Source organism: Apteryx rowi, unplaced genomic scaffold, assembly GCF_003343035.1.
Source record: "Apteryx rowi isolate R43461 unplaced genomic scaffold, aptRow1 scaffold_530, whole genome shotgun sequence".
Lineage (NCBI taxonomy): Eukaryota > Metazoa > Chordata > Aves > Apterygiformes > Apterygidae > Apteryx > Apteryx rowi.
Window position 1 is genome coordinate 479,503 of NW_020450795.1, and position 12,394 is coordinate 491,896.

At 50.4% G+C, this 12,394-nt stretch overlaps 2 protein-coding genes across 8 annotated transcripts in view; one reads left to right on the forward strand and one right to left on the reverse strand.

Annotated features, from left to right (window-relative positions):
• The window catches only part of CHRNB2 (cholinergic receptor nicotinic beta 2 subunit), a 3,103-nt gene extending 1,869 nt beyond the window's left edge, over positions 1 to 1,234 (forward strand). Inside the window, exon 5 of the mRNA XM_026080914.1 lies at positions 96 to 1,234. Coding sequence (XP_025936699.1) covers positions 96 to 563 — 468 coding nt within the window. The 3' untranslated portion in view covers positions 564 to 1,234. The remainder of the gene's footprint in view (positions 1 to 95) is intronic.
• Positions 1,235 to 2,229: 995 nt separating this feature from the next.
• ADAR (adenosine deaminase, RNA specific) overlaps positions 2,230 to 12,394 on the reverse strand; it is a 14,211-nt gene continuing 4,046 nt past the window's right edge. For 6 of the 7 annotated variants that reach the window (XM_026080866.1, XM_026080862.1, XM_026080860.1 and 3 more), the window contains exons 3-15: positions 11,004 to 11,190; positions 10,765 to 10,922; positions 10,213 to 10,354; positions 9,829 to 10,046; positions 9,430 to 9,586; positions 8,229 to 8,400; positions 7,532 to 7,625; positions 5,921 to 6,049; positions 5,397 to 5,530; positions 4,698 to 4,880; positions 4,095 to 4,207; positions 3,360 to 3,487; positions 2,230 to 3,075 (exon numbers count right to left, since the gene is read on the reverse strand). In XM_026080866.1, coding sequence (XP_025936651.1) covers positions 2,802 to 3,075; positions 3,360 to 3,487; positions 4,095 to 4,207; positions 4,698 to 4,880; positions 5,397 to 5,530; positions 5,921 to 6,049; positions 7,532 to 7,625; positions 8,229 to 8,400; positions 9,430 to 9,586; positions 9,829 to 10,046; positions 10,213 to 10,354; positions 10,765 to 10,922; positions 11,004 to 11,190 — 2,089 coding nt within the window. In that variant the 3' untranslated portion in view covers positions 2,230 to 2,801. The remainder of the gene's footprint in view (positions 3,076 to 3,359; positions 3,488 to 4,094; positions 4,208 to 4,697; positions 4,881 to 5,396; positions 5,531 to 5,920; positions 6,050 to 7,531; positions 7,626 to 8,228; positions 8,401 to 9,429; positions 9,587 to 9,828; positions 10,047 to 10,212; positions 10,355 to 10,764; positions 10,923 to 11,003; positions 11,191 to 12,394) is intronic. The other variant, XM_026080863.1, reaches the window with a different exon arrangement.

Sequence of the window (12,394 nt, forward strand, 5' to 3'; positions counted from 1 at the left end):
GCGCGTCCCTGCATGGCCACGCGCGGGGGGATCCCCAGGCACCGTGCCCAGCCCCTGCTCCAAAGCGGCTCTCGGGAGCGCTGCCCCGACCTCAGCAGCCTCAGCTGCACCGTGAGGCTGCAGATTGCGGCAGAGCCAGGCTGGACYGGCCGCAGGGCTCGCTGGCTCCCGCCGCTCGGCTCACCAGTGACACAAGCTCACCAGGCTCAGCGGAGGGAGACCTGGGCGTTGCTGGCGGTGGCTGGAGCCAGCGGGGCCCCGGGCAGCGTCGGCGGCAGCAGCRCGTCCTGCAGCGAGCGCAGCCGTTGCGCAACCGCCCTGACCTTGAGCCTCCGTCCGGGCTCGCTGGCGAGGCGCCGYGGCTGACCGTGCCTCTGCCCCGGCCCGCGCAGGTCAGCGAGGACTGGAAGTACGTGGCCATGGTCATCGACCGCCTCTTCCTGTGGATCTTCGTCTTCGTCTGCGTCTTCGGCACCRTCGGCATGTTCCTGCAGCCGCTCTTCCAGAACTACGCCACCAACTCCCTGCTGCAGCTGGGCCAGGGCACCCCCACCGCCAAGTAGCCCCCACCGCCGTCGCCGTCCCCGCACCCCACGGACAGCGAGTGCCCCCGGAGCCGGCTCCGGCCACRGGGCTGGGGAGCCAGGGGCCGTTTCCAAGCCCGCACGGCTGGGGGGTCGGGGCCAGGCCCAGGCTTAGCCCCCTCTCCGGCCGTGCGGCCGGGTCCGGCCATCGGAGGTGCCGCAGGGGTGAGCTGGACCAGGGCCGCGGCGCCGGGCAGCCGCAGCCACTGCAAACCAATAAATACTCACACCGGAGGGGGCTGGTTCGTTCTTGTTTCATTTAATTCCGCACCGCTCCCTGCGGCTGGGGGCTCTGGCTCCCCGTGGAGAGCCCAGGGGAGGAATCATCCCGGTAAGAGAAAAGAGCAAAATTGCCAAGGGAGGGAGAGCAGAGGCACCAAACCGGCCTCACGGGGATGCGCCGTCCCCCAAGGCATCTCCTCCGCGGGGACAGAGCCGGCAGCAGCAGCAGCTGCGCGGGGAGCAGTGGTGGCGGCCGCCTGCCCTGTGAGCTCCGAGGCGAGAGCACGTACCAGGCGGGCAGCCGCTATTTTTAGGTCGCACCTGCGGGCAGCACCGAGGGCCAGCAGCTGCTCCAAGCTCCAGCGGCTTGACTGGACCCTTGCGCCGCTCCAGGCTCTCTGGAGCCCAGAACAGCGATGAGAGAAATTGCATGGGGGGGGGGGGGGGGGGGGGAGCAAACTCAGCTCCAGCGGGAGGCTTGGAGAAACGCAGCTTGCGGACTGCTGTGCTGAGCAGCGCTTCGTGCAGGGGAGCAGGAGCCGGTGCATGGGGGCACACGGCCCAGCCAATTGCTCAGCGGCAGCGGCACTTCCCGTGCTGCCACCAGGCAGCAATGGGCCTGGTCAGGGARAATTTTAAAGCAAGTGTTTTCTATAAATACCACCAACCCTCCGTGCTGCAAGGGAGCAAGGAGCAGAGGGCAGCCACCAGCACGCAGTGCAGCAGGAGGTCGTGCTCCAGCAACCGATTCAGCCCCTCGCGAATTAAACCTGGACACTCCAGCAGGTCAGAGAAGTCCCCAGGGCTCCACCATCTCCCCTGCCCTGGGAGCACGGGCTGCTCCATAATTACCAAGACCCCCAGAACAAGCTGAGCTCTGGGAAAGGTTCTGCTCCAAAGGCAGGCTGTAACTGCTCGGGGAAGTATGATAAAATCGCTGTGGGAAGGACTGGTGTCTTTATTTCTCACCTGCAAGGTTGATGCGCTGCTGAGCTCGGATGAGTGAGCGCATGCTTGCAGCAGCCCAGGCCGCTGTGCTCGTGGGCCACGCTGGGGCGCTTCTAGCGCAGCGTACGATAAGCACCTCCAGCAACCACCAGTACGGCCAGGGCCTCTGCTAAGTAGCTTGCTCCAGCGCCAGGGAGAACCCCAACTGCTCATTTCAGAGCGTTCAAGCCTCCCAAGGGCTCTGTTTTGCCCAGTGATCCTCTGCTTAAGGCAAGAAGCTTAGTTTACAACTGCCCCGGTATCAGCAAATGACACCACAGCCCAGCTGACCGTGTATTAAAGCAAATCGTTCATTTGTCAGGGCTTTGTTCAGCAAATGGTAACTTGTCTCCATTCCTCTCTGAAAACTCCCCATCTCTAGCCAGGGACCCTCCTTTCGATCTGCAGGATTAAAACACCCCATTGAACACAGACATCTAATAATACAGAAAAAGTTTTATCAATGCGGAATGTAACGCTGGTCCTGCTGGCTGCCTTTGCAGAGATCACAGCAAGAATGAGCAGTCCTGTGTCCCAGACGAGAGGGGCTGCCAGCCACCATCCAACAGAGAGGGTGAAAGACGGACAACCAGCCCATAAGCTTTCTCAAAAGAGAGAATTTGCCTCAAAACCTGCCGCAGGGATCTGCGGTGCATGGTCCAAACGTTTTGAGCTTGCAGTCCTGGAATCCCTCTGGTTTCTTGTGCCTTCTTTTTTTAAAAGAGGAAGAGAGAACATAAAAGCAAAAGGTGACTGAGCCTGCTCTAGATAAAAAAAAGACATGATTTTCATGCACATTTTAAAAAGGGAAAGGCCAGGCTCTCAAAGTAACAAGAACTGCTCCAGCATCACCAGACATGGGYTCTCCAGAAGGCAGCCCGAAGGACTGAAGGGAAAACTGCTGCATACTCCTGACTCAGTTTGAAAAAGTTGGTAGTGAAAGATGGATACACACACTCACCCACCCACACACCTCCGCACATTCACCCACACACACAGGGCAGCACGCTATGCGTTTGAGAAAGAGAAATTATCTTCCTCTTGGGGTTTGCGGATCCAGCTGCCGTAGCCCATCTCTTCTAGCGCTTTGAAGAAGTACTGCTTGGCTTCTTGGTATGCAGTGGCTGCCTCCTTAGCATCTGAGTACACAGAGAGGTTCTGTAGGTCTTTGCAGTTGTTCTTGGCACATAACTGCTGGAACAGGGCAAACATTTTCCTCTTGGACACACGAGACACCTCCAGCTTTGGTCTGAGAAGCAAGACAAAGGCAGTGAGGAAAGCCCTGAAGACAGGACACAAAAAAAAGCAAATAGGAGCAGGGGACACAGGGAACAACCCTGCAACCAGATGCCTGCGAGATCTCCTGGCTTAGTGGGGCTCTGCTGTAGGGTTAGGGCTGTGAAGCATTTTGTTTTGCTTGAAGAGTGCCCACTTCAGTTAAGAATTGCTCTCTCCAAACCTCCCCACACATAAGGTGCTGCCACACTGCAGTGTATTAGTAACTTCAGAACTGACCCCTCCACTTCCCCAAGCAGAAAAAGCAGTGTCAGGAAAGGCTCTTCTTACCCATCTATTTTTCCTTTTGTGCCATCCAAGACTTCAACTTTGCTTTCATCAGCAAGACACCAATTCACCGAAGACTCCTTGGTCTTGCCTGTCTGCCTGGCAGAGTCGTATACGCTGACTCTTCCAACCTGCACCATCAGAGATAAGAGGGTTCTTAACACCAGTCCTGCTGCGTAAGCTCGCGCTGTTAAGGGGAGCCTCCTGCCAGGGGACTGGGCACACTGTATCAGCTGCTACGCGCTTGCCTGTGGCCAAGCCTAGCGTTTGTTTTCCCAGGTGCTCAGGCTTTGCACACATTAAAATCTCTGCTACACCATGCTTAAGGTCCCCTGCTGCTGCTCCTTCAGAGAGGTGGTCGCTCTAGATCTGATCTTATCTGGGACACGTGAAATCTGAGGAGTTTCCATCCCCTGCAGACAATGGTTGAGCTCACCCCAAACTCCTGAGAGCAGCAAGCACTTGGTTCTTACTTTCTGAAATAAAATACTAAACTGAAGGCTAAGGGGGCACAAGGACAACCTTGGTCTCTTTGTTCCCAGACCTAGCCATTGCCAGTAATCCAGAGATACTGTGGGATGATAAAGGCAGGCAGGTTTACTGGCCATTAACCTTCTGACCCTGCTGGAGAGTTGTCTGCAAGGTGACACTCCTACAGAATGCCTCGGCGGAGGCTGAACCCATCGGTAGAGATGGGAGAGGGGATGGAAACATGAAGAGGTGCCAAGGCYGCAGTACCTCAGGATGGTTAATGTGATACGGAGCCTGGAGCTTTGTCCCCAGCGTGTTCCCGTCTCTTGCCACGCGACAGCAGATTGCACGTGTCAAATGACCCTGACTGTACAAGTAACCTGGGAAGACATACATGAAGGCATTAGGAAACAAAACTGCACTGGCAACGGACAGGACAACACCTGAGAATTGCAGCACTTCTCACAAGCTCCAGAAAACCAGTAGCCATGTGGAACAGAAACAGCAGCTTTCTCACTGCTAGATGTCACCTAGACGTGAAAGATGAAGTTTTACAGATGGCAACATTTATCACCAAAGACATACACAGGCAATTTTTGTCTCACTCTCTAGATCAGACGTGCCTCCTAAAATCAAGAACCTGCAGAAAACACCCACTCCACCCATTGTGTGAAATCCACAAACTCCCATTTCACTTCAAAACAGCACAACTCTACCAAGAACAACGTTTCAGTCTGTTACTCCTACGGCCTCCACAAATGAGCTTCTTTTCTATTCCTGCAGGAGGGAGGTTATTTGTTACTACAGCCCAGTTCTAAGGAGCAGGGCAGCACAGCTATCCCAGCCCAGAAAAGACTGCAGCTCTCATACCGAGTGTAACGGAGCTGAGATAAACCGGCTCTATGAAATGTGATAGCAGTGCCCCTTGCAAGCCGAGTACATTCCAGCGTAAGATTTTGTCACTGCAGGACATGGTGCGCAACCTCTCCCCATGCTGGATCCCATCCCACGTTGGCACAATGTCACTTGATTCCACAGGAATGGTACCTTCCCCTGCATGAGAGAAAAAGAAAGCTTTTCTGTGAAGAGTCCGATACAAAATAAATCTCAAAATGCCATCACCTAGAGCACAAGAAATTAACTTGCATGCCTTCAAGGCAGAATGGGCACAGAATGACCTCTGGAGTCAGTCCAGTCACCAGGTTCTAGGATCATTTTAGTACCACATAAAAAAAGGGAACTCTCTATACTGATTAGAGACAGGTCATTTTTCACATGGCTGGAACAAAATTAAATTGCGCTTGAAAGGGAGGTCGGAGCAAAATAAGCTTCGTAACAAACTTGCACTGTACTCTTGCCAATGCAGCAGTCAGACAGGAAGAATGGGGAAGGAAAAAGATTCCCTCTAATGCCCCCCATCCCTTTCACCCCTTTTGGTTCCTGCATGTTTCAAATCCCATGACAGCACCACAGAGAGCCGGGAAAGGAAATTCTGGAGCTCCGGTGCTGAGAAAGGTTCAGATCAGAGGATTAGAGTCACCCCACGGTGTAGGGAGTGAATGCACTAACCATTCTCCACCTTCGTGCGCAGCTTGCCTTGTTTGGGGTTCTCAAAGAGAGGCTGATGTTGAGCTTCCCCTATCATGCTTGCCTGATCGCTGCAGGATTTATCAAAAAGTGCCCCATCTCCACAAGGTGCCGTGCTAGAAAACAAACAACTCCCCAGGTTAGCAAAAAAACAAACCAAAACAAACAAAAAATATCAAACAGCATCCAAGACCAGGGTGCAACAGTGCAATGCCTGGCCCACTTATGTCTGCAGCACTGACCCCTCATGCAAGGTGAATTTACTATTAAAGCCTGCCCTTGTCCGGGCTCTTTCAGGCACAGGCCACTGTTCTCCAGCAGCGCTTTGTATACAGCTGTCAGAATTACAAGTTAACCTGCTTGTCAGAACATGCACAGTGGGAAGGTCAGGCCATACACAGTCCAGGAAGAAAGGCTGTGATCTGACTCTGCGATCACCTCCAAAAGACAGGGGTGCTGCTGATACTGGTCATTCCTTGTAGACCAGACCACAAGCCCATACAAACCTGACATATAGATGAAARGTGATATTGCTCTTTATTCTGAGTCTTTTCTCTCCTGCTGGCTCAAAAATGCTCTCTTCTGCAGAGGAAGGATTTGATGGGTCATACTTCATCAGCTCGCTATATAGAAACCTGAAAATAACAACGTAACATCAAAAGGCTGCTCTGTTCCTCAGACAAGGACCTCCTCAATCCAACCACAGCCTGTGCCTGTGACAGGCAGTGCCCCAAGTTCTGCCTTTGTCACAGAGTCAGGAGCTCTTGGTCCTGGAGTCGCAGCTGAGAATACTTGGAAGCCAATAAATAGCATTTGACACTGCTGAAAGAGTAATGTAACAAAGCAGATTTCCTGCTGTACAGAGGATGGGCACTAGAAAATAAGTGTTCTATCTGGTGAGCAGAGGGAAGCACTGGCAGGAGAGAGCAAGGAGCCTGTCTGGCTTCTGTTCGTGCATATCTGATCTGAGTGTGAAGAAGACTTCAAGGTTGCTAACCTAGCACCTTTAGTCAGCACTAAGTTTGCATTATGAGTAAACAGTCCCACAGGCAGCTGAGCGCAGATGGTATTATTAGCACGACCACACGATCTGTTTACAATGACTGGGTCTTTTATGGCTGCTTTTTGTTCAGGTACAGGGAAAAAAAACTTGGTTTCCAACATACTGTCAAGAACTAAAGGAAAACTTCAGCTTCACAGAGACTCAAGTACAGCCTGTGCAAGGACTTTGTGAGGTGAGGTGAAGCTCACCACCCTCATCTCCAACAGACTCTGCTATGTCAGAGTGACAGAGCAGCCCAGCAGCCGTGATTGTCAGAATTAACAGCCAAAGCAACCAGTAAGCAAGAATGCAATTCTCCGATTTTACAGCTTGCTAGGGGCCTGCCCTCGACACCTCCCTGTGCTGAGGAGCATATGAAGTATAGTGGCAGCAGACAAGGGCTTTAAGAAAGCACCTGGCTTTGCTGTTCGTGACTGGAAGGGTAGGCACAATAGTAAAGCTAGTCCGATTTCAGCTGATTATTTCACTTCAGTTAAAAAAGTGTCATGCTAAATGTGTAAAAAGAGAACAGAAGTGACAACTTTGTGGTCTAGTTTGGGAAAGCCCTTCCCAGCTGATGAAAAAGGATTTCTCACTTATCAACATAAACTCATCTGTGATAAGTTTTCCTGAATGACATCTTCTACACCCAGATCCAGAAAGGCCAAAATGGTGTGATTTGGCCTGCAGGCTCCCCAAATTATCAGGCAGTGCTCTACCCTGGCTCAGACAGGGCTGTGCTTAGACTGACACAGTGCTCTGCATGCTGGCCAAGCAGCTTCTGCAGGATGCTTTATTTTAAGTACATTAGATGCGGCCCTTGGGCTCTAGGCAAGTCTCCAATTCGGTACTATTTCAGGCACCATTCAGGCATGGCCCTTTCTTATCAGAAACAACATCCCTCTATTTAACAACACATGGATAAACAGTAGTGTTAGAGGATCACAGCCTCTCTCAGCACAGCAGCCTCCAAAGGAACCGTCATAGCTACGTTCCCTTAGAATGGGTCAGCGCGTGGGGGCAGCACCTCTTGGCAGCCAACTCTCCCTCTCCTTTGGATTTCTTCTCTTCTCACCTCACAAAGCCTCTTCGAGAAATGATTTCTGCATGACAGTCATTAACTGTTTCCCCTTTCAAGCTCAGCTCTTCTCCTTTCACACAACGGTTACCTGGAAAACAAGGCAAGCATCATATAATGCCAACACACAGCTCCACTGAAAGAGGGAGGGTTTCAGCTTACCTCAAGTTTTACTCCTTTGAGTTCCTGAGCAGCACCCTGACTATTAGAAGATTATTATCCTGATCCAAGCAGTTAGGAGACTAAAGGGACAAAGAGCACACACTACTCGAGGGTCAGCAGAGATCTAAATTGCCACAGGCTTAGGGCAACGTACCTTCAAAGCCCTGAGTGCTTTTCACCCCACCACTTTGAGGGGAAGCAGTGGCAGCTATCTAGGAAAGGGGCTAAGGTATATAAAGCTGAGAGAGTCTGGGGGATCCTGTGCTACATGACGTGAGGAAGAATCCATGCTCTGATGCACAGACTAGCGTGTAGCAATGCAAGCAAAGATTAAGAGCAATATAGCTGAAGGCATTTTCACTTTGTTCTCTCTCTATAACTAGATCACTTGTGACACCATGCGAGCCCTGGGAATGTTTCTTGTCCTCCCTGAAGAAGCCTACAGCAACAGCCATTTCCTAGTCAGAGCTGACTGGGAATCCAGCGGGGAAGTCACAGTTCAACAATATATGCTGGAAGAAGTCATTCGCACCTGTTCCGATGCTAACCACAGCCCCCAGGCCTTTGCTTCCTCGTCGCATGATGATGGCAGCCAGGATCTTCCGTCCAAGCAGACTGTATTGGATGCGAGCAGTGAGGGCGTTGAAGCGCTGGTGGCTCAGCATGGCCATCTGATCATGGAGGGTACTGCCACTTACAGGGAGCTGAGAGGGGGACACAAAACCAACACAGCTGAGAGAACCTGAGCAGGTCACTGAACAAAACTGTTCAAGAAGCAGCTAACCTGAAGCACAGCTATCCAAGCAGAAGGCAGGAACGCAGCAAACGAACTACAGGCAGCAGAAGAGACCAGTGCAGTTTTGGGTTGAGTGCATGGACACTATCCTGTCAAGGGGTGGATGAAGTGTCTTTCAGGTATTTCCGGGAAAAATCCTGTTCAATGTTTTGAGTTCTGATTTGAGGACATCGTTAACAGACAGCAGCAAGCTGTCTTCCTGGCAGCAAGCTAAACGGGCTGAGGAATGGCCTCCTGAGATTGTCAGAGGAAACCCCCATTGCAAAAAACAAAAACAATCCTGCCTATTTCCCTCAGAGACTCAGCCAAGGAAATCTGTTACTGGCTTTGGAGGAATTCCTTCTCTGGTTGGCTGTGAGGAGACTGCACAGTTGCTCCCATCTCAAATGGGCACTTGCCTCTTCTAGCACAGCTCTGACTGACACATCCTCCCTGATGGCTTTTCTATTTAGAGCCACAGCTGCTGTGCTCAGCTGTGCAGCCTGGAACACAGCTTTTAAGGGATCACAAAACTCAGTGTGATTTAAAGCAGTACAGATTTGGGACTGCCATCCTGCCAGCACCAGCACTTTGTTCTTATCTGATGCACTTTTTCTTGAGTTGACATATAATTTTTAAAGTTGTACCAAGGAATCTGAAAGGGGAAGTCACAAAAGAAAGACGAGTGTGTTCCTGCTCCACCACAGGAGCATATTTCAGTAGCTCGCGGATGAATCTGAAGATAATTTAGCCCTAAAGCAGATGCCAGCAGGAGGGAAGAGTACGCGCGTATCCTGAGGAAACACCTAACCCATTTCAGGAAAGCATCAGCACACCTACACCTTTAGAGAACAATGATCTCACAGTTTAATCTTGGAGGCATGCTTCTGCCGGGTTGAAGGGCACAGAACAGAAAGGGCTACAAAAGCAGTCCCAGCTTTGGGGGAGAAAGATTTACCTCTGGGATGTTTATCCCTTCCATGCGCTCAGCCTTCTCTGTTTCCCCAATGAGGACTCTGAGTGCTGCATCAGCTGCCTCCTGCTTGCCCTGTTTTTTGCTGTGTGCAGTTACAGCTGGGAACCAACGGCCTCCAACCTTCGCCTGATAGATGAACCTACAAAAATAGCATTGTACCACTGAGAAGTTCAGAAACTTACGGATTTTAGTCTGTTTTTAAAATTCTCTCAGTGAAGGTAGCTCACTGTCACCTGGACATAAGGTTTGGCAGAAGCAGCAGCCTGGTCTGTTGCCACCTCTAACTGCATCAAGAGTTTTGTGTTTTCTGCATGAACCTGCCCTTTCTCTAGGACAACAATAACAATGTGAATTTCCTCATGGACAGATGCAGCTACTTACTTTGGGTCATGGGGAGGTCCTGACTGGTCAATGAGTTTGAATTCTGCAGCAAACCCATTGGTGCGGGCGTATTCCAGCAGGCCACTGACGGGATTGACATTAAGGTATTTGATGAGCTCCCCAACACCCTTTGCTTTCGCTGCCTTGGATTCATCTGGAGCGGTGATCCGTGCTCCACAATTTTCCATGGACTGGTCACCCTGGGACTCCTTGATAGGCTAGAGCAGAGTTAGACAGGAGAAGGCTGTTAAATACTGAGCAGCTGGTAAACAGGTAGGAAACCTCTGCTACAGCCAGCACATGATGCTGGCTCATTTCCAATAGAATACAAAATAAAGAGAAAAAGAACAATACACGTGGACCTCATAAAGAAGCTCTCTGTACCTGTTCAGGCAAGACATGTGCTCCAGACTCTCCAGAAAGAATCTTCACAGCAACTTCTGCTGCCATCTGCTTTGCTCCCTTCTTGCTGTTGCCTACCACAGCAGGGAAAATCTGGTCACCCATTTTCACACAGAAGCTGAACCTGACAGGACATTATAGCATACGAAGAATGTTAAGCATAGATGCCTCAGTCTGTTTATTATCCCCTTCTCTCAGTTCAAGTTGGACCCTTCCGGGTTTTCTCCAATTTAAATCTACCAGAATGGCCCTGAACACTCCAAAATTCCAGTCAGTACTATCAGGTTGGGTACAGGACTAGAACCTGTTCCTGGTTTTGCAGAAGAAACAGCATCCTGCCTCTCTGAGAAAGGGCACTATTTTTGATCCCTCTCTGGAGACCAACATGCTGGAGGAGCCATGCCCAGATTTTCTGGATAAGAGAAACACTCAGCTAGGTCAGAGACAAGTATAGGAATGCAGGTAGCGTGCTAAAGATAGGATGTTAAAGAAAGGGTTTCTATCCTCCCCAAAGTTTACAACAATTTGCCATACTTAGGATCATGAGGTGGGCCTTCTTGAGAGAGTAGCTGGAATTCAATTGTGTTCCCCGATTTTTGTCCATATTCCATTAATACGCTGACAGGGTTCTTCCCAGGAAGCAGGTTCAGATGAGCTGGCACAGATGGTGACTCTGGTTCTGGGTGCAAAGGCTATAGCAAGAAGATGGAGAAATACAATTTCAGACTAAACTCTGGTTGACCAACCACAGAAATAAAGAATACAAGACTTACTAGTTCTGATTCAGAATTGTCTGAGGGAAACAGCTCTTCACATTTAATTCTACTGTGTCTTCCATCCTCTGCTTCGTTCATCAGGATCTTCATAGCATTAGCTGCTGCCTCCTGCTTAGCCAGTTTTTTGCTACCTGCTTCTGCTGGTGGGAATCGGCGCCCATTAATCACTGCCTGGAACGTAAATCTTTGAAAGAAAAGAGAAACCAAAAAAGGTTAATCAAGAGGCAAAAGCATGATCTGCTCATAGCAAGCAACTAATGCTGTTCTTGGGATTCAAGCAAGACGGAACAGCTAGTTTCCAAGTATGAAAACAAACCCAGGTCACACTGTGCAGAAAGGACAAAAATATCAAAGATGTCCCGAAAGCTCTGCGTCTGGGCCTCATTTCAGTGTTTCACAGCTGTTCATGACAGATACAGCTCCTACATAACACGATGATTTATCTTATTCCGCAGGTGCCTGAAACATGTAATGGCTGTATGCGAAGAGCAGTTCAGTCACGTCTCCTGCACAGGGATGAAGAAAGCTTAACAGCTTGCGTTACTGCAGTCTGCTGTTCCATCTGCACCTGGTCATTCRTCCCTCTGGCAGTGTTTTCTCCAACTATCCAGAAGCGCTTGTGAGCTTCCCAGTATATTCGCACCATCTCAGAGAGGTGCTGCCTCACTTAAACCTCTTGCCTTTAATGCCTTTGTCTCTCCTGAGCTCCCGGTGAACTCTGAAAAAGATGGCTTCTCTTCCAGCCTCCAGCCCTACGCAGAGAAAACCTACTTCCAAAGAAAATGAATCAAACTGGATCTGGAGATGGATTGCTGGGGCTAAATCCATTCAGATCTCCCCTTACGAGAAAAGCCTGGGACTCTGTCTTTAGAAAACAGGCCAATTTTCCTGTCTAGTGGGTCTATTGACATATTCCGGTGTGGCACACATGGTGCTTTTCACTGTCTCACTGCTGCTCAGGAATAGCCACAATTTGGCAAGGGGAGGCAGGATGCCTATGTGGACCCACAAGTGTCACGACACTTGCTCTGCTCACACAGAGGCTGCTCTGACCTGCTACACCGCACAGATGTTCAGTGTGTTCACCCCATCTAATCTGAGATGTTACAATTGACACATCTACACCTGAGCAGTTTTGTTCTGGGCTCCCTTTTTAACACTTCCAGGGTGAGAGCATCTTGGCTGCCTTTATATGGGGTGAGAGGTGCCCTAGAAATACCAGTTTCACCCCACGTAACCTACGTGAAAGCCAAGTGATTAAATCAAGACAAGGGAGCTACCCGAATAGATGAATCCCACCTTCATTGCTCAGAATGAGGTGTGGGGTTGCCAAATCCAGGCTGTATGGAGTTAAATTTTAGCCCTGCAAATGGAGAGACCTGACAGCT